The sequence below is a fragment of the Selaginella moellendorffii genome, unplaced genomic scaffold, assembly GCF_000143415.4.
Source record: "Selaginella moellendorffii unplaced genomic scaffold, v1.0 SELMOscaffold_2, whole genome shotgun sequence".
In the NCBI taxonomy this organism is placed as follows: Eukaryota; Viridiplantae; Streptophyta; class Lycopodiopsida; order Selaginellales; family Selaginellaceae; genus Selaginella; species Selaginella moellendorffii.
Window position 1 is genome coordinate 3,012,494 of NW_003314263.1, and position 24,013 is coordinate 3,036,506.

A 24,013-nucleotide genomic window follows, 5' to 3' on the forward strand; every position below is an offset into this window, starting at 1 on the left:
ATGGAAAGTGTGATTCCAGGTCTTTAGATGGAATGAAAATACGCATGTACAAAAGAAGGTAAGTTCTATCGAGAAGAGACAAAGACCTGTATAAAGGACCCAAGGCTTCTCTGGCACTGGCCAGCTGTGTATATTCGGCCACAAGCTCAGGACCTGGACACGAATGCTGCAAACTTTCAGTCGCTGCTCGTCAAAAGTACGTTAAACAACAAATTCTCGAAAGAAAAAAGAACCAAAAATATGCCTGGTTGCTGTAGCATTTGCAGCTACAAACAAAAAAATTGAAAACGATAAGAAAGAACTCACGTTGACAGTTCCTCCGTGATCGATTACGTCACCATCAACGTCGATGTATCCTGCTTGGAACACTCTTCCACTGGGAACACTTGCACCTATAAATGCATCAAAGATCAAACAAAGCTTCGAGTGAGAGATACGTGAGATACTTGCATTCCACCACTGTATGCTCGTAAGCAGGCCAATGAACTTGAGTCCCAGAGAACAATGAGATCCAGAAGACCATCTGCAAACTGCTATGGACGTAAGAGAATGCGAAATCTTAAGTGTGACCTTGGACTTGGGGTTACCCCAAGGAACGTTTTGCAGCAAAACCATCACGGATGCTCCCTCCATCACTCTCCAGTTGACGAGGATACCAGTTAGGCGTAAGCCATGTGTAATTTCCTCTGCAAAAGGAGTGGAGCTCCATCATACTGCGTGGTATTCACTGAGTTGGCCATCTCTCTCGCATGAAGCTGGTGAAACAGAGAAAGTTTTATGTCACGAGAAAACACCTTCGTTTGTGACCTCAATGCGAGCTGCTGGGAGTTAGTCTTCATTGATGAAAACGATCGATCTCTCCGGCCTCCCTAAAGAAAAACACAGAAAAGTCCAGGAAAAGGAAATCACACTCAGCAAGAAGATCTACTTACATGATCGGCATCTCACAGTCCTCTTGCGCTGATTGCCTCCACAGCACCCCTTCTCTGTGAATCCATGAATGTCGGTGCTGATCCCATGGCCGTCATTTCAACACCCCCGAGGAGCTGAAAGACCGAGCAGGAGCTGCGCAACTTACGTAGTTTGCTCGGAAGGGCAAACTATAAATGCTTCACTTAACAGATCGGCAATAAATCGAAGTGATCTATTATAAGGCGAGCAAACTTTGTGGCCTGCACATCGCGAACGAATTCAGTAACCAGAAAAATAAAGTTTCCACTACCTCGAGATTGCGATGTCTTTGTCGATCCTCATTACAAGGACCATGGCATTCTGAAGCGACTCTTTCGTGCTCATAAGCTCCATCAAGGGCTTTCCAAGCAGCCGGTACTCATGTAACTTTAGAGGGTCTTCAGATGGAATGGAAGAACTACACTTAACAAAAGAAGGAAATCAGTTTCTATCCAAAATAGACAGAGACCTATAAGGAAGGGACGTGCAAGGCTTCACTCGTGTACATTCCGCCACAAGCTTAGCACCTGGACATGAATGCTCCGCCGCTCGTAAGAGGTACATTATAAAAAAATCGCAGCGTGTTACGCGAATAAACAGAACCAGAAATACCTGGAAAGCTGAACACTGATCGTATGTATCCCCACAACAGCATTTTCAGCTAGTACGAAAAATAAATGAAAGCGAAAAAAAAAAAACTCACGTTGAATCTTATAGAGAGATGCCTGGAATTGAGACATTTGCATCGTAACACTGCTCCCAGCTATCAAATCCTCGTCACAACCCCGCCACTGACATCGATGTATCCTACTTGGAACAGTCTTCCACCGGGAGCGCTTTCACCTATGCATGAAAAGTTTTACGCTCTTCCTGTAAGCTTTTTGAGCGACTTACTTTGACATACGTGAGATACTTCCCTTGCTGTATGCTTGTAAGCAGGGCGATGAGCTTGCAGTCCTGGATAGAAATTCGTCTGCAAACCGCTATGAAAAGACAACGAGATCTTAGAGTGTGTACCTTGGACTCGGAGAAGCCTTCACTAGCCCAAGGAACTTTAAACATCACGAATGCTCCCTCCATCACTCTCCAGTCGCTTCTCAGCGACGAGGATACCGGTCCCGAGTAGCTGGTCGCAGCGCGTTTCCTTCTCTCGCTGTCACACTCGACTTTCATGCCATCGAGCTTGCCGTAGTAAGGTGCTCCAGGCGCTGGACCGTAGGTGAAAACACCGTTGTACCGCCAGAAGCGTAAGATACGTATCAAGCTCTGCAACAAGAGTGGAGTTCACATGTTATTTTAGCTCTTTCTTGAAGACCACTTATGTAAAATCGAAATACATCGATACCTTTCGGATTTAATGTCGACATCTGCGACAAATCCTGAAACGCAGCTAGCAGTCTTTTAGAATGTAAACATTCTATGTACCCCATGTCAGTAGAAAAACGCTGTTTTTTGGTCCTTCTACAACCGTGGCGACATCAACCGCTGGTTTGTGACTTAACGCAAATAACTCCCTGAACGATATTCACGGATTTTGGCCATGTCTCTCGCAAGCTGGATTTGAGTCACTGAAATAAAATAAACTACAGACGAGAAGAAAACAAAACAAGTGAAAGTGAAACCTTTTTTTCGTGACCTCAATGCGATGTCCTGGGAGTAGTGGCAAAACACCCTGAAAAAAAAATTCCAGGAAAATACAGCTTGTTCTAGGAAAAGATCTACGACTCCATTCTATAAAAAGTTTCGCCCTAATCTAAAGTATCTCTGGTATATATTCTTCGCATCTCTTCATTAACTTCATGCATGGGTTTTTCAGCTTCATTGCTGAGAAATCGATACCATGCGAGCCTCGCGGATGAAACTCACATAAATCCAGTGGCATTGAAGCTGATGGCAACACTCCACAATCCAGCCACTGTAAAAACATATAAAAGGATTAATCTTCCTGTCGACTATCTTATTGGCAACTTCTAGCTTTCAAGAAAACCTATACCGAGGAACCGAAATGTTTATCTATAGCATAAAATCCTCTTTTGCCGTGCGTCCGTACGATTTTTTTGGCAAGCTCACATCTGAGCCGTACAATTCGTGGCGACGGTGCAGATGTAAGCAATTGTGAACCGTTTGCTGAAAGTATAGTTTGCACAAACTATCTCCGGCCGGATATAAAACGAGGCGGGATCACAGCCCAAGAAGAGCTTCTCAACATCTAGCTGCATTCAATCCTGTGAAACCGGTAACAGTTTGTAGAGTTTTACCTCTAAATTCTGCGTTCTCTAAGTTCTTGCGTGTTTCACTTTCAGGTTGTCCGTGATCGCATCGCACATTCCTGGACGAACTGACAACGAGATTAAAAACCACTGGAACACACACCTCAAGAAGCAATTGTTGCAAATGGGGATCCTGTGGTTCTGTTCTTCACGTTTTCATATTACATTTATAAAGGATTACTGTAAGATTTAAATCAGACAAGTTTCTAATATGGGCAATAGTTTCAGAAGTTTACTAGAAGCATGATCTTTGAATGTACATTCGTCAACATATCAACCCAACTACAAATAAAATACTGAATGCCCGAGTTGTTCTGGTACGTCCAGAATCTCAATGAAGAGGCTGAGAGGTTGCAGCGAATGTTACAAGCTGGGAGATTTCTTTTCAAAGCTTTTGACATTTTTTTATTGGACACAGGTCCGTATACTGCAGAATGAAGTGGAGCAAAAGGAACGCAAACGGATGAATCAAGAACGAAAAAAAGTATCTGTGTAGCATAACTCTCACGGACAGTGGCAGCAAAGTTCAGGCATGTTCTTGCGGAACGAGATCAGCAGCTGTAGAATCTGTAGCTGAACTCGCTTCAGAGCCCGTAACAGTGCCACTTTGATTTATAGCATCATGGAGGCACCAAAGATGGTGTGAACATAAAAACATGTGAAAGATTCTGAGTTGGAATGCTGCTCCAGGTCTTACTCTCATAATCCAGAAAATAAAGCTTTTCCTCCGGAATCATGAAGGTGCCTTCGTAAAAACAGATTGGAGGGATAGGATATTGTTCCTCATTTAGCTTGCTTTAGCTTGCAGTCGCGGGATTTTATAGCTGATAGCATCGAGACCGTCATGGGTGGACAGTGGTACGATGCAAATGTCTCCATTCCAGGCTGCGAGGTGATCGACTATGCTCCCCTTTCTCTTTGTTGTTTCTTTTTGGTCTTCTCATTCTTCCTTTGTGCTTTAGATGCCAGGAACTCTCATTGCAATGGGAAGGCTGAATCAACCAAGCATTATGGAACTATCAAAGTAAGTTTTCTCTTTCTTTTTGGTTTCTTTTGTTCGCACTTGCTGAAACTGTTGATTCAGCCAGGAGTCCTGAACGGGCATGCGTACGATATAGTGTCAGCTTTCCAGGTATTTCTGGTTCGTTTTGTTTCTCATGGTGGTCACGTATATTGAGTTATTTGTGCAGTTAAAGGTGAAATTGAAAATGATGTTAAGTGCAAGTGGTCTAATGTAAATAAGTAATATTTAAGAAATTATTGTTTAAAGCTTTTTTTATGATGATAATGTGGTTGAAATTGGTGGTGTGCAAAGTAGTGCATACTGAGGATGATGTGGTGGGTGAGGCAAAGAATGTTGGCAAGGGTGATAAGGTAGTAGTAGCAGCTGCAAAAGTATTTTGAAAATATCCTTCAGAGTTGAGAGGACATTGTTTGTAATGGGTTTTGATCAAAATGTTATATTTTGTCTTATAGTGAAATTCAAAGATTTTTAATAAATCATATTTTCATTGTTATAGTTGGGTCCTAGCACTAGAAAGAATCACAAAGATGCTACACTATACAAAAGCTACCTCACGTTTTTGGGTGACAAGAACTTTTCCAGTGAATGTCGAGCGAATGTCACAGCTTTTTGAAATCCTTTACCTGAAATAGCACAAAAGACTGGGACATTGAGAATGAAGCAGACCTTTAGATAGCCAACTTTGTTGGCGAGCAACACAATGGTGGGGAATCATCATTGGCAGGGGATCAAAGTTGCCACTACCCAGCGCCTTTACAAGGACAATGGCATGTCAAGTGACTCTCGTATCTTTCAGCTTCAAAAACTCTGTCAAAGTGCTTTCCAGGCACTCTTGAGGAATGGAAAGTGTGATTCCAGGTCTTTAGATGGAATGAAAATACGCATGTACAAAAGAAGGTAAGTTCTATCGAGAAGAGACAAAGACCTGTATAAAGGACCCAAGGCTTCTCTGGCACTGGCCAGCTGTGTATATTCGGCCACAAGCTCAGGACCTGGACACGAATGCTGCAAACTTTCAGTCGCTGCTCGTCAAAAGTACGTTAAACAACAAATTCTCGAAAGAAAAAAGAACCAAAAATATGCCTGGTTGCTGTAGCATTTGCAGCTACAAACAAAAAAATTGAAAACGATAAGAAAGAACTCACGTTGACAGTTCCTCCGTGATCGATTACGTCACCATCAACGTCGATGTATCCTGCTTGGAACACTCTTCCACTGGGAACACTTGCACCTATAAATGCATCAAAGATCAAACAAAGCTTCGAGTGAGAGATACGTGAGATACTTGCATTCCACCACTGTATGCTCGTAAGCAGGCCAATGAACTTGAGTCCCAGAGAACAATGAGATCCAGAAGACCATCTGCAAACTGCTATGGACGTAAGAGAATGCGAAATCTTAAGTGTGACCTTGGACTTGGGGTTACCCCAAGGAACGTTTTGCAGCAAAACCATCACGGATGCTCCCTCCATCACTCTCCAGTTGACGAGGATACCAGTTAGGCGTAAGCCATGTGTAATTTCCTCTGCAAAAGGAGTGGAGCTCCATCATACTGCGTGGTATTCACTGAGTTGGCCATCTCTCTCGCATGAAGCTGGTGAAACAGAGAAAGTTTTATGTCACGAGAAAACACCTTCGTTTGTGACCTCAATGCGAGCTGCTGGGAGTTAGTCTTCATTGATGAAAACGATCGATCTCTCCGGCCTCCCTAAAGAAAAACACAGAAAAGTCCAGGAAAAGGAAATCACACTCAGCAAGAAGATCTACTTACATGATCGGCATCTCACAGTCCTCTTGCGCTGATTGCCTCCACAGCACCCCTTCTCTGTGAATCCATGAATGTCGGTGCTGATCCCATGGCCGTCATTTCAACACCCCCGAGGAGCTGAAAGACCGAGCAGGAGCTGCGCAACTTACGTAGTTTGCTCGGAAGGGCAAACTATAAATGCTTCACTTAACAGATCGGCAATAAATCGAAGTGATCTATTATAAGGCGAGCAAACTTTGTGGCCTGCACATCGCGAACGAATTCAGTAACCAGAAAAATAAAGTTTCCACTACCTCGAGATTGCGATGTCTTTGTCGATCCTCATTACAAGGACCATGGCATTCTGAAGCGACTCTTTCGTGCTCATAAGCTCCATCAAGGGCTTTCCAAGCAGCCGGTACTCATGTAACTTTAGAGGGTCTTCAGATGGAATGGAAGAACTACACTTAACAAAAGAAGGAAATCAGTTTCTATCCAAAATAGACAGAGACCTATAAGGAAGGGACGTGCAAGGCTTCACTCGTGTACATTCCGCCACAAGCTTAGCACCTGGACATGAATGCTCCGCCGCTCGTAAGAGGTACATTATAAAAAAATCGCAGCGTGTTACGCGAATAAACAGAACCAGAAATACCTGGAAAGCTGAACACTGATCGTATGTATCCCCACAACAGCATTTTCAGCTAGTACGAAAAATAAATGAAAGCGAAAAAAAAAAAACTCACGTTGAATCTTATAGAGAGATGCCTGGAATTGAGACATTTGCATCGTAACACTGCTCCCAGCTATCAAATCCTCGTCACAACCCCGCCACTGACATCGATGTATCCTACTTGGAACAGTCTTCCACCGGGAGCGCTTTCACCTATGCATGAAAAGTTTTACGCTCTTCCTGTAAGCTTTTTGAGCGACTTACTTTGACATACGTGAGATACTTCCCTTGCTGTATGCTTGTAAGCAGGGCGATGAGCTTGCAGTCCTGGATAGAAATTCGTCTGCAAACCGCTATGAAAAGACAACGAGATCTTAGAGTGTGTACCTTGGACTCGGAGAAGCCTTCACTAGCCCAAGGAACTTTAAACATCACGAATGCTCCCTCCATCACTCTCCAGTCGCTTCTCAGCGACGAGGATACCGGTCCCGAGTAGCTGGTCGCAGCGCGTTTCCTTCTCTCGCTGTCACACTCGACTTTCATGCCATCGAGCTTGCCGTAGTAAGGTGCTCCAGGCGCTGGACCGTAGGTGAAAACACCGTTGTACCGCCAGAAGCGTAAGATACGTATCAAGCTCTGCAACAAGAGTGGAGTTCACATGTTATTTTAGCTCTTTCTTGAAGACCACTTATGTAAAATCGAAATACATCGATACCTTTCGGATTTAATGTCGACATCTGCGACAAATCCTGAAACGCAGCTAGCAGTCTTTTAGAATGTAAACATTCTATGTACCCCATGTCAGTAGAAAAACGCTGTTTTTTGGTCCTTCTACAACCGTGGCGACATCAACCGCTGGTTTGTGACTTAACGCAAATAACTCCCTGAACGATATTCACGGATTTTGGCCATGTCTCTCGCAAGCTGGATTTGAGTCACTGAAATAAAATAAACTACAGACGAGAAGAAAACAAAACAAGTGAAAGTGAAACCTTTTTTTCGTGACCTCAATGCGATGTCCTGGGAGTAGTGGCAAAACACCCTGAAAAAAAAATTCCAGGAAAATACAGCTTGTTCTAGGAAAAGAAAGTATCTCTGGTATATATTCTTCGCATCTCTTCATTAACTTCATGCATGGGTTTTTCAGCTTCATTGCTGAGAAATCGATACCATGCGAGCCTCGCGGATGAAACTCACATAAATCCAGTGGCATTGAAGCTGATGGCAACACTCCACAATCCAGCCACTGTAAAAACATATAAAAGGATTAATCTTCCTGTCGACTATCTTATTGGCAACTTCTAGCTTTCAAGAAAACCTATACCGAGGAACCGAAATGTTTATCTATAGCATAAAATCCTCTTTTGCCGTGCGTCCGTACGATTTTTTTGGCAAGCTCACATCTGAGCCGTACAATTCGTGGCGACGGTGCAGATGTAAGCAATTGTGAACCGTTTGCTGAAAGTCCCATGGAGATAGTTTTGTTTTTGAATCCTCACAACCTTGTTCATTCATTCTAGGGTTTCGGGAGGGCGGGGAGCGCGCGTCGCCGCTCGCGTGGATCTTGGTAAGCGCCTCGAATCTCTCTCGCTCCCTCAATCGATCTAGCAGGCATTGTGAGATTGTTCGTAGCTCCCTGACCTGATCAGTTTGTGTTCTTGGAGCTCTGCTCCAAGAAAAGCTCCTGGACAATCCTTCTATTCTTTCAACGCAGTGTATTTGTCTGGCTAACTGATCTTAAAACACCGTTTTTCTTGTCCTAAGAAATGCCTTTTGGTTTGGTACTTTAGCCTGGCTTTAAGATTGATGAGCTCCTTCTAAGCATTCGATCTTTCTGTGCCTCGAGGCATCCGACCTCCTCGAGATCACACAGACTTGGCAGCTTTTCTTTCCATGCTTGTTTTTCGTTTGCTTTGTAGTTCATTTGTCTGGCTAACTAAATTCCTTTGCTACTTTTCTAGAATCATCGAGCCGGAACGAGGTGCTCTTGAACTTCTTTCGAAGTCCTTATAAGTTTTAACGCTACTGCTTTCATGAACTTCTCCCGACTGATCGCTCGCTGTTTCTTTTTCCACAAGGCAGCGTACCTGGTCCTTCCAGGATCGATCAAACTTCCACGAGATCTGGCAACGCGCACCGCCAAGCAGCGTTTTTGACTTGTATGGAGCTATCAGATGTCAACCCGCGTATCTAAACCGCTCAAACCGGGGCTACAAACTTGCGACTTACGGGGCCGTTGTGGACCACTCCAAAGCTTACTCAGCTTCGCGAAGAATCTGGAAATCTGGTTGAGAGCAGATAACTCGGCGGCTTATATGATTCGATGCGATCTGATACGTTGAATCCTTCTTTCAAGTCGGCCGATGCTGATCAAGTCAACCGAGTAAATCTCCAAAACCGTGTGGCGCACAGGTCAGTGGGACGTCTTTCTTCTCCGTACTTAACTGTGGTTTCTAGTCAGTTCCAAGCTTCTAACTGGTCGATTTTTTCTTGTTTGCTGATACTGCTACGAGCCAGGGACAATAAAGGAAGATGTGATCCAGTTGACCAGTTATAGATCAAAGCTCTCGGAAACATGGGCCACCGTTCTCACGTGGGCAGCCCGCCTTGGTCACCAATAACAGTGCCTTGTGGTGGCGAGCCGGGCCCTTGAGTTGCATAGATTCGCGAGCGAAAACGAACTGTATGGTATCCCATTCTCGACAGCGGACGGCGCGTGGAGCGAAGCGGGGGTCCGTTGTGAAGTATCTATCGAGCTCACGTGAAAATTATCCAGAGCTGCTTCCTTTCATTATGTATATAGTCGGGGAGCTATAATGGAGCAAGCTACGAGACAACAAAACAAGCAGAGAGGTATGCTTGAGAATTGATGTGAGTTTGGAATTTTCGGGTGTGGTGACACTGGATATTGACTTTGAAATGTTTTCCCCATTCGATTTTATAGGAAAGGAGATGGCGAAGGAGATGCAGGCCCTAGGAGCTGCTATTTCTCGTCTTCTTCTTTGTTTTTTTCTTTACAACGGGAGGAGGTACGTTATGTGTCTCTTATCGGGTGGAATGGAAACATCAGGGGATCTGAGCTCTACTATCGAGCGTACGGGTTCTTGTGGGCCTCTACAACAGCGACGCAGTCGACCCTGAGAGCGATCCGGATCTGCGAAAATCCTGCTGCTCTTAACAGATCTCGGAACTCGCGTTCAGATCTTTCCTTGCCAAGGAAATGCGCCATCATGACCAAGTCGTAACTTAGAGCCACCCGAGCTCGCTGGCTGTGATCCCCCGGGTCAGGTGCGAGGAACTCCACCATTATGATCTTGCCTCCGTTCTTGAGCGACTTGTAGCAGTTGTTCAACACTTTGATGCAGGAATCGTCGCTCCAGTTGTGCATTATGTGCTGCGGCATTAAAAGCACCAGGCAAGTTAGACACTCTTTATCAACTGACGGACTTGGATAGATAATGCAAAAGCTTTTATGCAGGTCTTGTCGAGTTACCTTTAAGTACATCCCGTCTCCGCCTGGGATTTGCTCGAACATATTTCCTCCAACGTGCTTCATTCCTGAAGAGGATTGAAAGATAAGAGCCATCAGCAACGTGATATACTTCTCAAAGCCAAAGCGAGCAAGGCACACGAAGGCAACAGGAAAACAAACAGGAAAGCAAACAGGAAGAAAGCAGAAGAAGGGAAAGACTAGTACTGACCATCGTACTCCGGAGCACCAGCAACAACGTGAGGAAGGTCGAAGTTAATCCCGTGAATGTGGGGATACTTGGTGAGTATCATTGCGAGGCTGGATCCAGTGCCACCCCCGACATCCACCAGCGTCTTGGTATCCTTGAAGCCGTGGTAATTGTTCACGATGGCTTCCATGTAGATCTCCGACATGTCGGACATGGCAGTGTTGAAGAGGTTGCTCTCCTGGGGGTTGGCTTCCAGGAACTCAAACAGGTTGCGGTCGTGAGCCTTTGCAAACGGGACATCGTCCCCGAGCACGGCATCGTGGAGGTGATGCAGCGACTGGAACAGCTGCTTGTCGTGCCTCACCAGCAGCAACGTCGACAGTGAAGCCCCGCCAGCGTTCCGCAGCAAGTACTTGCAAATCGGGGTGAGGCCGTAGACTTGCTCCGGCTCGCCCGACTCGTCGTCCACCTTCTTGGCCTCGAAGATGTCGCAGCTGGCCAGGAAGCGGAGGATGCGGTCCAGGTGATTGACGTTAACGCTCTTCTTGTTCTTGTTGGAGCTGACTCGCTTGGAGATCTGTCGTGCAGACAGCATGGTGCCTTGCTCCGCGTCAGCCATGATCTGAGGCACGTCCAGGAGAGTTATGGCCTTTAAAGCCATTGGGACAGTGCTGAGCGACATGAGCTCCAGGAAATTGAGACGCTCTCTGTCGTCTGACAGCACCTTCTCCTTCCTCCCGGTACCGTTGGCGCGATCTATGCACTGGAGCACCTCAAAGTGGTTGTGACTGCGGATGTGTTCGTCAGCAACGCTCTGCTCAATCTCAAGCATCTTCGATCGCTCTCTTTCTCTCTCGGTAAGTATTTGCAAGCTTTTTTTCTATTCTTTTTTTCTTTTTTTTGTTCTCTCGGCCTTACTGATTGCGCGACTGCAGGGAAGCGATTCCTCCGAAACAGAGTGATGGCTTTTTAAGCTGCTTCAGGACAAACCACACGAGCGAGAAGTGGAAAAACAAAGAATTTACGAGCTGAGAGAGATGCTTTGGAGCCGCCCGACAAGATGGAACGAATGCGCAACGAAGCACGAACAAGGAATGCGAGACAGGTAAACGAATGGCCACTAGGCTTGCTTGCTAGCACAGCCAGTGCCGTGTTTCGAGAAGAAAGATTGTGCTTGACTTGGTTTTCGTTGAACTGTAGATTCCGGCTGGTGTTTCGCGCAATGATGCAAAGCAAACGCCACCGAGGAAGACAAAACAAAGACAAAGAGGAGAGATTTGGGCCCAAGCAAGCAGCAGCAGTGCCGGCGAGAAGATTGACGAGCGAACAAAAGGTGAGCTACTTTTCTCGCTCGCTTCGCTTCGCTTCTCTCGCTCTCTCGCACCCTCCCTTTGTAGTAGTGGTGGTGGTAGTAGTAGTAGTAGTAGCACTGTGTATTTTTGGAATGGCACTGTGTATGTACTTCCTCAGGGTCTTCTTATATACAGAACAGGAGGGCTTTGGGACGTGCGTAAGCCCTACAAGTCCCGACGGAAAAGAATGGAAGGATGGAAAAAAACTAGAAATATTAACTGTGGAGGGGGACATGCTTCCATCTCTCAACCACCACCTTTCATGATCTTGGCAATGCCCGAATGTATTGACTTGCTCAAACTGGGGGGGCCAATATGGCCGGGGGTGTCGGTCGGATTGTGTTGCGAATTTAACGCTAAACCCGTGGGAAGTATGGTGTGAAGAGACCGCTTAACCATAGGGCGAGCTGGTTGATATCATATAATATGATATGGATTTGCAGACACCATAGGGCGAGCTGGTTGATATCATATAATATGATATGGATTTGCGGAATGATTTGGTTGTCACCATCGGGCAATTTGCATTTGGTTCCTCCTCCCATATCTGTAGACGCGGGGAGGTTTCAATCGCTTTGGCGAGCGATTGCTACCCGGGAGTGAAGGGGGTGCTGGCGATGTGAGCACAATTTACAGCTCTCATGTGGCCTGGCATGGGGGACGAGAGACAGTTTTTAGACTCGTCATATTTTGCTTTTTCTTCTTCTTCTTCTTCTTCTTCTTCTTCTTTCGTCTTCTCCTCAGTTCGATATAGTGCGTATACATTCGTGTCAGACTCGAACTTTGCAAGCTGTTCTAAATTTGTAATCTTTTTTTTCTAGCTTTCCTTTTTTTTTTTTCTTTCCTTTTTTGCTTTTTTTACGGAGGAACACATTACTGTCTTCTGAGTTGTTCGTACATGCTGCCAATCTTGTCAGAGGCCGCGAGGTGCAAAACCACGTAAGTCGGACTAAACATTCTCTTTTCCTTTCTTTATATTTTCTTATTTCCCAATATCCGCGCAAATCAATAATTATATATATTAATATGTCTTTTGTAAAGTTGGAGAACACGAAATGAGACTGAACGTTTGACTGAGAGCATCTGGTTCCCAATTAATAAATAAGGAAGAGTCATATTCTATAAGCAAGAACAAGAAAGAAACATTCCCGCCGCTGTAACTTGCATCGGAAAACCATATGAACCGGATAACATTATCAATTCTCGAGAAACAAAAAACAGAAAGATCTTCCATGGGCATGGTCCATTTCGCGTGCTTTGCTTGTGTAAAGGCTACGTCTGGTCTAGTATACCCCATTTTGGGATTAGACTTGTGTAGGCCAAACACCCATCCGATGTCCAAAAAACGATACGGTGCTGCAACCAGGTGCATTCAATTGGAGCACACTCTGTCTGATTTCTCGGGGAGAACATCTTGGCAACGACACGACAGGATCACATGGAATTAAGGCCTCCGCGACAGAAGGCTTACAAAAGCAACAGACGAGGAGCGAAAACAAAGTTGGTCTTCAGATATTTGGCGAGAAAAAACTTTCGGATCCGACACTGTTCACAAACCACGATACCTGGATTCTCAGCCAGCGCCCATAAACATTGCTTGTCTCGGAAGCAGCGAAAACAAACAAGAAAGCGCAAAAGACCAAGAGATTGTACATGCGTTCTTCAATTGCCTTGCTCGGGAGATCGGGACCATCCACGTGGACGGTCAGAAACAGCACATGAGGAGCCCTAATTCGCTCGCAGCTGCCTAGGGCTTTATTCGCAAGGGGCGGGGTTTGGTCCATCCGGAAAGGTATGATGCCCGTCGTTTTTGCTAGAGAGAGCCCACTCTGCATCTGGGCGCCACGAGATTCTGGATCTACATCTAGCAGCGGTAAAAAAAAATTTGGGCTTTGTTTTGCAGATGATTGATGATCAGGATCTGGGCTTCTTTGCAAACTTCCTGGGAATATGCATTTTTGTGCTGGTGGTGGCATATCACTATGTAGTGGCAGACCCCAAGTATGAGATTACCACATAGGTAGTTGAAATCCAGTTGAATTCAGCAAAGGTGATGCTGCTGCTCCTGTTTTTTTAATAAAGAGAGGGGATGGGGTCAACTGATCTTCCCTGATTTTTCCTTGTTTTTCTGGAGGCTGTTCAGCAAGTCAGAGGGGTGCTGCAGCTTTTGTAACAAGTGCAGGGGAACATCACCAACAAGTTGTGGGGTTTCTGCTGGTGGGTGTTGTGGAAAGGAAAGGTGCGATTCAACTGCTATTGTGCAAATTCTGCAAATGGTGGCTGGGCATACCCATGAATGCAACAAAATCATTCTTTTTTCTCCTCCTTTTTTCTGGTTGTTGTTGGCCTTTGTCTTCCACCCCCTCCAAATCATTTGAGGCATCATAATCATAAAAAAAATGAAAAACCTCTCTCACACACAGATTTGGAGTTACAGGACTTTTATAGCTACATTTGTCCACATGTTTTTTCTGGTTTGTTTCTTTTTTTTAAATATCCTGGCGCAACCGAAACATTGCTCTAAATTGCCACATGCTGCACAAAAACACAAACCAAAGAAACTGAAAAAAAAATTTAAAATTTACGAAGGATGGAGGAATTGGTCCCAACCTCCTCTTCTATGCAAATGCGCTGCCATGGCACTTGCAATTGCAATTCAAGCACTTGCTCCCTGCAAAAAGGCGCGCTTCTCTCATGTGATTTCTTCAATAGCTCTGGAATATTCCCTGGCACGAGAATATTCGTAAGGTTTTGGCGGCGACGAAGTATTTTTTGGCGGGAGTTTTGAAACCACGGCAAAGACCTAAAGATAGCGTGCTGGGACAGCCGTCCACGTCGAGCGGCTGCGATGCCTCCACGTTACAGATCGTGAAACGGCCATAACATCTGTGCCGTTGAAATAAAGCCCTATCTTGCCATTCCCGCTTCTCTGTCGGTTCTTCTCCCCTCTTGGCGGCGTCTTTGCAAACGCCCTTCCTCGAGGGAGTTCTTGGTGTTTCGGCGCCCGATCTGTGAGCTAGCGCGGCCGCTACATCGTTCCTGCGAAGATGAGGGAGTGCATTTCGATCCACATCGGTCAGGCCGGAATCCAGGTCGGAAATGCCTGCTGGGAGCTCTACTGCCTCGAGCACGGCATCCAGGTATGTTTCTAAGAGCTACATTGGGTAGATCTGCTTGGATCTTGCGTTCTTGATGCCTAGATCGGAGATTTTGGGTGTTGATTGCTAGATCTTAGCGAGTTTTTGGGGGTTTTACTCAAATGCGTCTTAGATGTCGGATCTTGCGCTGCTTGAGTGTTTTGGCGAGATTTCTTGGTGTTGTTTCTTGATCTAGTGCCGTAATAATCGATTTGTTTTCTTACTCAGCCGGATGGAACAATGCCGAGCGACAAGACTGTTGGTGGGGGCGACGATGCCTTCAACACCTTTTTCAGCGAGACTGGAGCTGGAAAGCACGTCCCTCGCGCTGTTTTCCTCGATCTTGAGCCTACCGTGATTGATGAGGTCCGCACTGGAACTTACCGCCAGCTCTTCCACCCTGAGCAGCTCATCAGCGGAAAGGAAGACGCTGCGAATAACTTTGCTCGCGGTCACTACACAAGTAAGATGAAGCTCTTTTTTTTCGCAAACGATGGCTAAGTTTTTTTTTCTTGGTGTAGTTGGAAAGGAGATTGTCGACCTTTGCCTTGATCGCATCCGAAAGCTGGCTGACAACTGCACTGGGCTCCAAGGATTCCTGGTGTTCCATGCCGTCGGCGGTGGCACGGGTTCTGGGCTTGGCTCCCTCCTCCTGGAGCGACTTTCTGTCGACTATGGGAAGAAGTCCAAGCTCGGATTCACCGTTTATCCATCGCCTCAGGTGTCCACCTCCGTTGTCGAGCCTTACAACAGCGTCCTCTCGACGCACTCTCTCCTGGAGCACACCGACGTTGCTGTGCTGCTGGATAACGAGGCAATCTACGATATTTGCCGGAGGTCCCTTGACATCGAGCGCCCGACTTACACCAATCTTAACAGGCTCGTCTCACAGGCAAGTGTTTCTTTTCTCTTAAGTGTTGGCAGCTTTCTTACTTCAGTTTTCTTTCCGCACAGGTCATCTCGTCCTTGACTGCCTCGCTCCGTTTCGATGGTGCACTCAACGTCGACGTGACCGAGTTCCAGACCAACTTGGTGCCATACCCGAGGATCCACTTCATGCTCTCGTCCTACGCGCCGGTCATCTCCGCCGAGAAGGCGTACCACGAGCAGCTCTCGGTGGCCGAGATCACCAACACCGCCTTCGAGCCAGCGTCCATGATGGCAAAGTGCGACCCCCGACACGGAAAGTACATGGCCTGCTGTCTCATGTACCGCGGCGACGTGGTTCCAAAGGACGTGAACGCGGCCGTGGCTACCATCAAGACCAAGCGGACGATCCAGTTCGTGGACTGGTGCCCGACCGGATTCAAATGCGGCATCAACTATCAGCCCCCGACGGTGGTTCCAGGCGGAGATCTTGCCAAGGTCCAGCGCGCGGTGTGCATGATCTCAAACTCCACCAGCGTCGCCGAGGTGTTCTCCCGGATCGACCACAAGTTTGACCTCATGTACGCCAAGAGGGCGTTCGTCCACTGGTATGTGGGCGAAGGCATGGAGGAAGGGGAATTCTCCGAGGCCCGCGAAGATCTGGCAGCGCTCGAGAAGGATTACGAGGAAGTCGGGGCCGAGTCCGCGGATGGAGAGGACGAAGAGAACGACGAGTACTAAAAAGCTAGCTATGGAGTTCTTGAAGTTCTTCGTTTCAAGTGTTCTTACTAAAGTGGTTTGGTTCTACGCTCTTTTCTCACGAGTGGTTTCACAGTAGAAGTTTGCAATTCTATGATCTATTCTCTTGGAATTTGATAGAGCATCGTTTGACTTCCAAGAACATTAGACAATGGTGTACGGTATGTCGCGTTCTTACCGTTCGTACAGGAGAATATAGCCGGGTTGAAATGTCGGTGCGTCGTGTGCCACGTGGCGGGCCGTAATTGGTCGGCGGCGGCTTTCGAGAGCGAGGCGCGACGCATCCAATGCAAAAGGGCCCCCGCGTCAGTCAAAAGTAGAGGAGAATTTTAGGGTTCTTGCGCTTGGCAGCGCTGCGCTGAGGGTTTAGATTGGAGCGCGCGCGCGCCTGGGCCCGGGGATGATCTACTCTCTGGTGGCTCAGCTACTCGCGGCGGCATGAATCGTCATCTGCTGTTCGTCACCAGCGTTGTCGGATTCTCGCTCGTGGGATTCTACGTCGCGGAGCTCGTGGAGCAGCGGTACAAGGTATGGATGGATTGGCGGGCGCTTCTTGCCTGCGAATGTAGGTAGATCCAGCATGGCTGATTTCTTGTTTCTACGTTCTTGGCTTGCAGCGATCGAAATATCAAGAAGCGCTGGATCATCTTGCGGAGCTCAAGGCCCTGGAGAGCGCGTCTATGCTCGAGACTGCCAGTGAGCGCAAGAGGAGCGATTGATTGTCGCGGTAGCGTAGTGTCAAATGAAGGATGCTGCTTCACTTTCGAGATCCATCAAAGCTCAAGACAAAGAGAGTAGGTGTTCTTGATTTACTGCTCGTAAAGCTTGTTTGCTGTGTTTCTAGGTGGTGTTTGAGGCTACGTACTATGCCCGCGACTCTGGAACCTTGGAACAGCTCAAGGATCTCAGCACTAAAAGGAAAGCGATTGAAGAATCCATCAATGGAAGTAGCAATCTCACCGCCGCAATTGCGAGAGAGATGGCTGGCGGCGTTACATCTCCCATCTTGCAGGTATGTGCCTTTCGAGGATTCTTTGCTGAGAATCACTTTGTTTTTCTCTAGGACCTACAAAAGCTGGAGAAGTATCTTCCTCTGCTTGAGAATCTAGTGGCAAACGTGCTACAGCAGCAGAATTTGCAGATCCTGCAGTGGACAAGTGACTTGAAACTTCGGTGGACGAGTGCTTTGTGTGGTCCTTCCGGCCATGGCTTGGGAGGGCCGAAGTACTGCCGGATTGACGATCTACGTTTCGAGCTAGCAATGATGCTCTCTCTTTATGCGGCGTTGTTAAGAGAAAGAGCCATGGAGTTGCTTGCGACCGGTAAGATTTCCTTGTTGATAGCCTGATTGATTTTGACTGTCGTTTTGCCAGACTTAGTCGAGTCCGCAATGCTTTTCCGTAGAGCGTCCGGTGTGTATCATCACTTGTCCCAGGATTTGCTTCCAGGATTGCAGCCGTTACTATCATTGGACAAATCTCCCGAGCTTACTTCGTCAATGACAACGGCGATGAGTCTTGTTTGTTTGGCTGAGGCGCAGGTACGAAGCAATTATTCTCACCTTCTTTGATGTAACCAGCTTTTCCAGGCCGTCACCGTTCGCAAAGCCGAGCAAAACATGACGAGCGGGAGCCTCGTCGCGAAACTCCACTATGGCGTCGTGATGTTTCTCGAGGAAGCCATCAATCTATTGCAAGCTAGCTCCACTGACTGGATTGACGTCTCAGACAAGCTAAAGGTGCGTTTTTCTTTCCTTTTTCTAGTTTCACTGAGAAATGCTAACGGAGATAGATTCATTCTAGAGGTTCGTGACTGCTTCCAGTGTTCTCCACGAGGCGAGATGCCGGCGACTCATCGCGGAAGAGTTTAAGAAGATCGAGCGGTTGGGCATGGCCGCGGGGATTCTCCGTCTGGTGTCGAGGAAAGCACACCTTGCCAAGCCTCCAGGTTTGGATTGGATCACTTTTGGATCAATCAATCTCATGAAAGCGAATTACTTTTCCTTGTTCCAGGGGATGGTACGTCCAAGCTGGTGTTCAAGGCAGAGATCACAGCACTGAACGAGATGCTGCGAAAATGCGAGCACGAAAACGATTTCATCTGGCGAGAGAAACTCCCACAGCCCGACGAGATTCCACTCATGGAAGGGAAGAAAATTGTGTCGGCGATTCCATACAAGGCATCGGGTCTGTGGCGAGAGCTTATCTTCGTGGTGTGATGGAAGAAGGCTTTTTTTTTTTTCTCGAGGAGACAATTTTGGAATAAAACTAGAATATGCGGTCGGATCTTTATAAGCATATACTTAAGGATATCCGAAGGGATGTTCATTGTTGCCCTAAAGTGGCATCGTCGTGTTGGATCGTGATGAAAGCTTTGGAGCGCTTGCGGAGTATCGCGTTGGGTCCTCGATCAGCTCCAGCACCCAAGAGTGAGTACGCGCTACTTCTCTGATCGATCTCGCTCCTATTTGCGCGATTTTTCTCGAAGATTTCTCGTAATCTGGAGCGAGCGAGAGAGGAGAGAGATAGGGAGAGATAGAGGGCCCTTGCATTGATTTAGTACTTGTGCTTTGCTCCAGGCAAGTGGGCTGAGCCACGGCGAGAGGAAGTGGTGGTGCCAAGGCAATCGCTTCTCCTCAAATTGCGAGGCTTTGTGGGCGTCTTCCTCGTGATCAATGTCTGCATTGGTGGTACGTAAAAATCTCCCTGGTTCTTCTTCATTCTTGTTGACTCTTCTCGTGAATCGAGAGGCAGCAAAGATGAAGAACAAAAAAAGAGTTTGATGACTTACACTTGGTTTTTTTTTTGTTCTTCGTTGGCCCAGGCTATTTAATTGCGAAGACTACACCAAAATCGAGCAAGAAGCAGCGTGCGCAGAAAAAGGACGCCGCAGAGTCGCCGCCGGCGGCCCAAGCTCCTCCCGCGCGAGTTCCTCACAGGAAAGTCACGGCCAACGAGCAGCGCCAGCTTTTCCAGTGGATGCTCGACGAGAAGAGGAAGATCAAGCCCGCGAATTCCATCGAAAAGGCCCGGATCGACGACGATAAAAAGGTCTTGAAGCAGTTTCTTCGATCTACGAATCTACCGCAGATATAGAACATTTTTATTTGTTCTTCTGGAGACAGTTTTGGTAGTCGCGATTTATGCGTTTTTCATTCGGCGAACGTTTTTAGTGTAGTCGATATTTGATTGAATCATTCGATCCAATGTTTGTGGAACTGGTTCTTAAATTTAAAATTTAAATTTAAATTTATAACAGCTTTAAGTCAAAAGCAACAAAATTCGTTATTATTATTATTATTATTATTATTATTGATGATGATGATAATAATATTAGGAGAGAAAAGAATGTCAAATTGATGTTATACAGTCCCAAGGAAAACCAAGAAGAAGAAGAAAGAGAAATAATTTTACTTTGGTGAGATCCCATACCTGTGGGCTCACTCTTATATGCTAAGTTAGAAGAAAGAGAACAAGTAGAAGATCTTGGAAAGTTTTTTGTTGTCTTCTCTCTCTGTGATCTCTCTCACCTTGATAGGTCTCAAAGATGAGATTTTGCCCCTCCAAGAACTTGGGAAAGGAAAGAACTCACTCCTCCAGCAGCAGCAAAAAAAACCCTGGAAATTCCCTCCCGAAGGAACTTGGACAACAAACAAAGCAGGAAAAAAAGGAGAAAAAGAAGGAAAAAAAAAAGAGAGATTCATCAAAATGGTGGCCTATTCCCAGCTGCTGCCCAGGCCAAGACTTCAGGTGGCAACTGCCCCAGTGAATTCTGTGCCAGGTTTAACAAGGCCATCTCCTGCTGGCTCGCCCCACCTGAGCCTCCCCCAGGCCCACCGGGCGACACATTCACCAGGTGATGGTTCCCTTGGACGCCCGGATTCTCGCCACCTGTCTCGAGGCTCTCATCCAATGGCAGCCGATCGTACGTCGCCCCTACAAATGACGCGGCGATAACTAGTACCGGGCTAGCCGCCATGAGCACCCCGACCACGCTGCCCCCTAAGACCTGCCCCTGTTGCGCCCCGGCCAGTGCCACCGTCAGCCCCGCGACCGCGACCGGGGCTGGCGGCGGTAAAAAGGCACCGGATATGCTAAGAATCTCGAATCTACCGTGAAAGGTGACAGTGGATCCCGGCGCCGCCAGCTGCCGCAGCGTCACGTTGGCCACGGTACCGCTACCGCCCAGTACGCAAAGTCCGCGAGCCCGGCGTCGCGCGAATGCCGCCAGCGTCTCGCCCACGTCACAGCCGCCGGCGATCTCCAGGACGTGGGGGCGCATCGCGTTGCCCGAGTCGCGCGTAATGATGATGGGCGGCTTGGGCTTGTTCTTGGAGCCCGGCGGTCGTCCGCGCGGTTTGCGTACTACCACCTCGCCGCCACCAACGCCGCCTGCGCCGCCGCCGCCGCCGCCGCCACCGCCGCTGTGGCTGTGATCTTTGAGCAGCAGCGAGGAGGACGAAGAGCCGGCCTGGAGGAGCGCGGCGTTGTTGTTGTTGTTGTTAATTCCTTTGGAGTTGCTGTTGTTGTTGTTGATCCGTCCTCCGCCCACGACTCCGCCACCGCCTTTGCTGCCCCCGCTGCTGTTGTTCGAGTGATTCTCGTCGTCGTCGTTCGAGTGGCCGCCGCCGCCGAGGTGATGGTGTTGGTGATGCTGCTGCTGCTGCTGCTGCTGCTGCTGTTGCTGTTGCTGCTGCTGGTGGAGGAGCTGGAGCTGGTGCTGGAAAGATCCTGGAATTCCAGCCATGGAAACTTTCTGCTTCGCGGAAGATCACCTCAACGCTTGAGCTGCTGTGCGATGCTTACTTGATCCAAGAAGCTTATGCTTTGTGAGTCTTCTTCTCAAGCTCCATAGCCGCGCATTTGGATCCTAAGATCGCTCCACCACACTGTGGCAAGGAAGGAAACCCACTAGACTGTACAGAAGATGCGGCCCTCGGTAGCACTGGAGGCTCGGTGACGTTCTTGTGCTTGGATCCAATCCAGTTCTTGAGAGAGCTCTATCTAGAGAGGAGAAAGAGAGGACGTAGAGGGGAGAGAGAAGTGTGATGTCCAGTCGGGACAAAAACCAAACCTTGGAAAGATTCTTCCTCCTGTCACTGGCCTTCATTCAAGAAGAGAGCCCACCGCTCGATCTTTTGGGGATAAGCTCGAGGACGCGACGACCATTGCGTTGTGAATCAAAAACCCTCCTTTTTCTCGCTTTTGTGCTGGTTTCTCTCTCCTTGCGAGCAAGATCAAATGATGGTCTCCTGGATTTGATGGTACACTTGGCGCGCCGGGATGGGGAAGATCAAACTTTTGGTATTGTTCGAGCTTCCACTGGAAAGCTAGCAAAGGATGTATGGATTGGATCAAAGAAGAAGAAGAGAAATCTAGCAATGCCGGAGAGGGGGAGTTTAGTAAAACGAAGCGAGCGGAGCGAGACAAGAAAAAACGATCCGGTGTGATTAAAAAGAAGAGCGCGTGTGTGTTCGTGGGGGCGATTCAGCAGCTATGATCATTTGACAAGTCGACCCTCTGATTGGATGATTGAATGGAGGGGGAATTGACTGCTTCGTCGTCACGGCGAGACAACCCAAGCACTCAAAGCTGCTACTGCCGCTGCTCTCCTGAGCTCCTGTTACTGCTCAGGAGCTGAATTATCAGAAGGAAATCCTTGTACAAAAGTCTTGTTAAAGTACCTTGTGGCCAGGTAGAGAAAGAAAGAAAGCAAAAAAAAGGAAAAATGAGGAAAAAAAAGAGAGATAAACGTTTAAGTGCACACCCAAAACAGGCTTCTGCTGCTGCTGCTGCTGCTGCTCCTGCTGCTCCTGCAACTTAGCCAAAATCAGCCTCCTCTTTCTCTTCGATTTGTGGAGAATACAATGAGCAAAGATGAGAGCAAACAGGCTTTCGTTTGTGAGAGAGAGAAGAAAAAAATAAGAGTAAACAAAGTGGTGTGCACAGCAGATGAGGAGGGAAGTGAGGTGGTGGGCTCTTGAAATATATATAATATTTTTCTAAACAGGAAAAATGGTTTTCCTTGAAACTTTTTTTCTCTTTTTCCTTTTTCTTTTCTCCTCTAATGGAAACATGGTTTCAATGGTGATGGTGAGAGGCTTGTGGGGATTTGTGAAATTTTGGTGACCCAGAATTGTGGTGGGTGGAGCAGAGGCTTTGGGATGAATGAGAGTTGTGTGTGTGTTTGGAATGGATGGGATTTGGGATGAAGAGATGGTTAGCTGACCAGTCTGACCCAAGAATGTGGGGGTTTTGACCGGTCCTTGACCATCTTTGACCGGCCACTTTTTGCTGGATTTGAAAGGACTGGTGGCAGCAACCAACGAACAAACCTTCTCAAATCCAACACATTGAATGTACGAAGCGATGGAAAGAATTGGTGGCTTGTAAGCTTTCAGAGAGATACTGTGGCCCATGGCACAGCCAGTGGGATGGATACTATCAAATTGCTAAAGCATTATTATTTTGAATAATTTTGAACTTTTTTATATGAATAGTTGTTTTCCAAATTATCAGAGAAGCGACAATAATGGTTGGCAGATCCCAAGGCCTCCACTGCGACCACGTCGCCCTCGCGATCCGACGGCTATCATTGCTCGTATATGACGACAAGTTGGCGTAGTCGTACCTTGGGGTAAAAGGTGAAAGTAAATGTACAAAGTTAGATTGGCCGGGGTTAGAATCTGGTCGGCCGCAGCCCGACAAGCGTGCGTTAAATCGACGATTTCGAGAGGTCGCCTTGGTATTTTACTGACGGCCTCGAAGTTAGTGCGCGTAGAATACAGGTATATTCTTGTTTCTAAAATACAAACAGCCGACCGTACTTTTCTGGTGATCCAAGTTCTCAGATGTTTCTGCGAGCCAGGATCAAGCCATAGATTTATTAAACGTTGCTCTACATCCAATTTTTTGTGGTGAGAAGAGACAAAAATCGTGGAAGTTGTTTGATTGATTGAAAGCGTAGCATCAAACCCAAGAAAATGGAGTGAAGTGGAGCAAGAATACGAAGATAACTTAGATCTAAAAATCTAGTCTAGACTTTTGGCAAAGAAATATTCAAAGTGGTTTCTTTAACCCACTCTTATAAGGTCAAAAAAATTCTAGCAATGAGTAATAATCCAGGATAAAACATTAGAAGGTGGAGAAAGACAATGTTTCCTAGTATGAAGTTCCAATGATAACTTGCTTGAATCAGCTTCAAACATTTCACAAGGTTCTCTATACTCTCGAAAAAGAACAATTTAGAAGAAAAAAAACTAGTCAACTTGTAATGTATCTCTAGATTGCGTTTGCTCGCAACTCAAAACTGGAACTTACGAAGGAATATGGGGCCATGGGGCATTAACAAAGCCGAGCACATACAAAACTATAATCCATCCCAGCTAGAATCTATCGCTCATTTTGGCTTGGCCCAAGAACAAAAGTCCTGGACAAAGAACTCGTTCAAAACCTGAAAAAAAATTTGGATTCTTCTTTTCTTCCTTAGAAAAACATAAACCAAGCTCCTTTATAGAGCTTGCAAGTATGCATTCCGCTTGGCCCGAAAGTACT

The 24,013-nt window shown here is 46.9% G+C and overlaps 7 protein-coding genes across 7 annotated transcripts; 5 read left to right on the top strand and 2 right to left on the bottom strand.

The window, feature by feature from the left end:
* Nucleotides 1-9,573: 9,573 nt before the first annotated feature.
* On the bottom strand, nt 9,574-11,177 carry LOC9661354 (caffeic acid 3-O-methyltransferase). The gene is made up of 3 exons (XM_002962980.2): nt 10,367-11,177; nt 10,159-10,223; nt 9,574-10,059 (listed from the first exon to the last, which is right to left on the bottom strand). The coding sequence occupies exons 1-3, from the start codon at nt 11,175-11,177 to the stop codon at nt 9,751-9,753; spliced, it is 1,185 nt and encodes a 394-aa protein (XP_002963026.1). The 3' UTR covers nt 9,574-9,750.
* Nucleotides 10,756-13,448, top strand: LOC112341184. The gene is made up of 6 exons (XM_024660903.1): nt 10,756-10,868; nt 10,934-11,202; nt 11,281-11,450; nt 11,546-12,073; nt 12,251-12,367; nt 13,275-13,448. Exons 3-6 carry the CDS (start codon nt 11,406-11,408, stop codon nt 13,446-13,448), a joined length of 864 nt encoding a protein of 287 aa, XP_024516671.1. The 5' UTR covers nt 10,756-10,868; nt 10,934-11,202; nt 11,281-11,405.
* Nucleotides 13,408-13,824, top strand: LOC112340976 (dolichyl-diphosphooligosaccharide--protein glycosyltransferase subunit 4A-like). Its single transcript, XM_024660295.1, has 2 exons — nt 13,408-13,489; nt 13,601-13,824. Exon 2 carries the CDS (start codon nt 13,601-13,603, stop codon nt 13,715-13,717), a length of 117 nt encoding a protein of 38 aa, XP_024516063.1. The 5' UTR covers nt 13,408-13,489; the 3' UTR covers nt 13,718-13,824.
* A 767-nt stretch (nt 13,825-14,591) lies between these two features.
* LOC9643237 (tubulin alpha chain) lies at nt 14,592-16,592 on the top strand. The gene is made up of 4 exons (XM_024689985.1): nt 14,592-14,837; nt 15,063-15,297; nt 15,356-15,726; nt 15,789-16,592. Exons 1-4 carry the CDS (start codon nt 14,745-14,747, stop codon nt 16,440-16,442), a joined length of 1,353 nt encoding a protein of 450 aa, XP_024545753.1. The 5' UTR covers nt 14,592-14,744; the 3' UTR covers nt 16,443-16,592.
* A 176-nt stretch (nt 16,593-16,768) lies between these two features.
* Nucleotides 16,769-18,757, top strand: LOC9661355 (BRO1 domain-containing protein BROX). Its single transcript, XM_002962585.2, has 8 exons — nt 16,769-16,988; nt 17,078-17,254; nt 17,305-17,472; nt 17,524-17,782; nt 17,834-18,000; nt 18,049-18,198; nt 18,263-18,407; nt 18,473-18,757. Exons 2-8 carry the CDS (start codon nt 17,210-17,212, stop codon nt 18,676-18,678), a joined length of 1,140 nt encoding a protein of 379 aa, XP_002962631.2. The 5' UTR covers nt 16,769-16,988; nt 17,078-17,209; the 3' UTR covers nt 18,679-18,757.
* A 44-nt stretch (nt 18,758-18,801) lies between these two features.
* On the top strand, nt 18,802-19,710 carry LOC112342072. Its single transcript, XM_024663290.1, has 3 exons — nt 18,802-18,888; nt 19,039-19,149; nt 19,284-19,710. Exons 1-3 carry the CDS (start codon nt 18,825-18,827, stop codon nt 19,553-19,555), a joined length of 447 nt encoding a protein of 148 aa, XP_024519058.1. The 5' UTR covers nt 18,802-18,824; the 3' UTR covers nt 19,556-19,710.
* Nucleotides 19,711-19,795: 85 nt separating this feature from the next.
* Nucleotides 19,796-22,248, bottom strand: LOC9661356 (AT-hook motif nuclear-localized protein 23). Its single transcript, XM_024663280.1, has 2 exons — nt 22,227-22,248; nt 19,796-22,143 (listed from the first exon to the last, which is right to left on the bottom strand). Exon 2 carries the CDS (start codon nt 21,204-21,206, stop codon nt 20,163-20,165), a length of 1,044 nt encoding a protein of 347 aa, XP_024519048.1. The 5' UTR covers nt 21,207-22,143; nt 22,227-22,248; the 3' UTR covers nt 19,796-20,162.
* Between the last annotated feature and the right edge of the window lie 1,765 nt (nt 22,249-24,013).

Coding starts and splice junctions, on each gene's coding strand:
- LOC9661354 (XM_002962980.2), bottom strand. CDS start 11,177: ATGCTTGAGATTGAGCAGAGCGTTGCTGACGAACACATCCGCAGTCAC. Junction 10,224..10,366: donor TGGTGCTCCGGAGTACGATG/GTCAGTACTAGT, acceptor AATCCTCTTCAG/GAATGAAGCACGTTGGAGGA. Junction 10,060..10,158: donor GAGACGGGATGTACTTAAAG/GTAACTCGACAA, acceptor TTAATGCCGCAG/CACATAATGCACAACTGGAG.
- LOC112341184 (XM_024660903.1), top strand. CDS start 11,406: ATGGAACGAATGCGCAACGAAGCACGAACAAGGAATGCGAGACAG. Junction 11,451..11,545: donor GAACAAGGAATGCGAGACAG/GTAAACGAATGG, acceptor GTTGAACTGTAG/ATTCCGGCTGGTGTTTCGCG. Junction 12,368..13,274: donor GGCATGGGGGACGAGAGACA/GTTTTTAGACTC, acceptor CTGGATTCTCAG/CCAGCGCCCATAAACATTGC.
- LOC112340976 (XM_024660295.1), top strand. CDS start 13,601: ATGATTGATGATCAGGATCTGGGCTTCTTTGCAAACTTCCTGGGAATA.
- LOC9643237 (XM_024689985.1), top strand. CDS start 14,745: ATGAGGGAGTGCATTTCGATCCACATCGGTCAGGCCGGAATCCAGGTC. Junction 14,838..15,062: donor GCCTCGAGCACGGCATCCAG/GTATGTTTCTAA, acceptor TTTCTTACTCAG/CCGGATGGAACAATGCCGAG. Junction 15,727..15,788: donor TTAACAGGCTCGTCTCACAG/GCAAGTGTTTCT, acceptor CTTTCCGCACAG/GTCATCTCGTCCTTGACTGC.
- LOC9661355 (XM_002962585.2), top strand. CDS start 17,210: ATGCTGCTTCACTTTCGAGATCCATCAAAGCTCAAGACAAAGAGA. Junction 18,001..18,048: donor TTTGTTTGGCTGAGGCGCAG/GTACGAAGCAAT, acceptor CAGCTTTTCCAG/GCCGTCACCGTTCGCAAAGC. Junction 18,199..18,262: donor ACGTCTCAGACAAGCTAAAG/GTGCGTTTTTCT, acceptor GATTCATTCTAG/AGGTTCGTGACTGCTTCCAG.
- LOC112342072 (XM_024663290.1), top strand. CDS start 18,825: ATGAAAGCTTTGGAGCGCTTGCGGAGTATCGCGTTGGGTCCTCGATCA. Junction 18,889..19,038: donor ATCAGCTCCAGCACCCAAGA/GTGAGTACGCGC, acceptor GCTTTGCTCCAG/GCAAGTGGGCTGAGCCACGG. Junction 19,150..19,283: donor GATCAATGTCTGCATTGGTG/GTACGTAAAAAT, acceptor TCGTTGGCCCAG/GCTATTTAATTGCGAAGACT.
- LOC9661356 (XM_024663280.1), bottom strand. CDS start 21,206: ATGGCTGGAATTCCAGGATCTTTCCAGCACCAGCTCCAGCTCCTCCAC.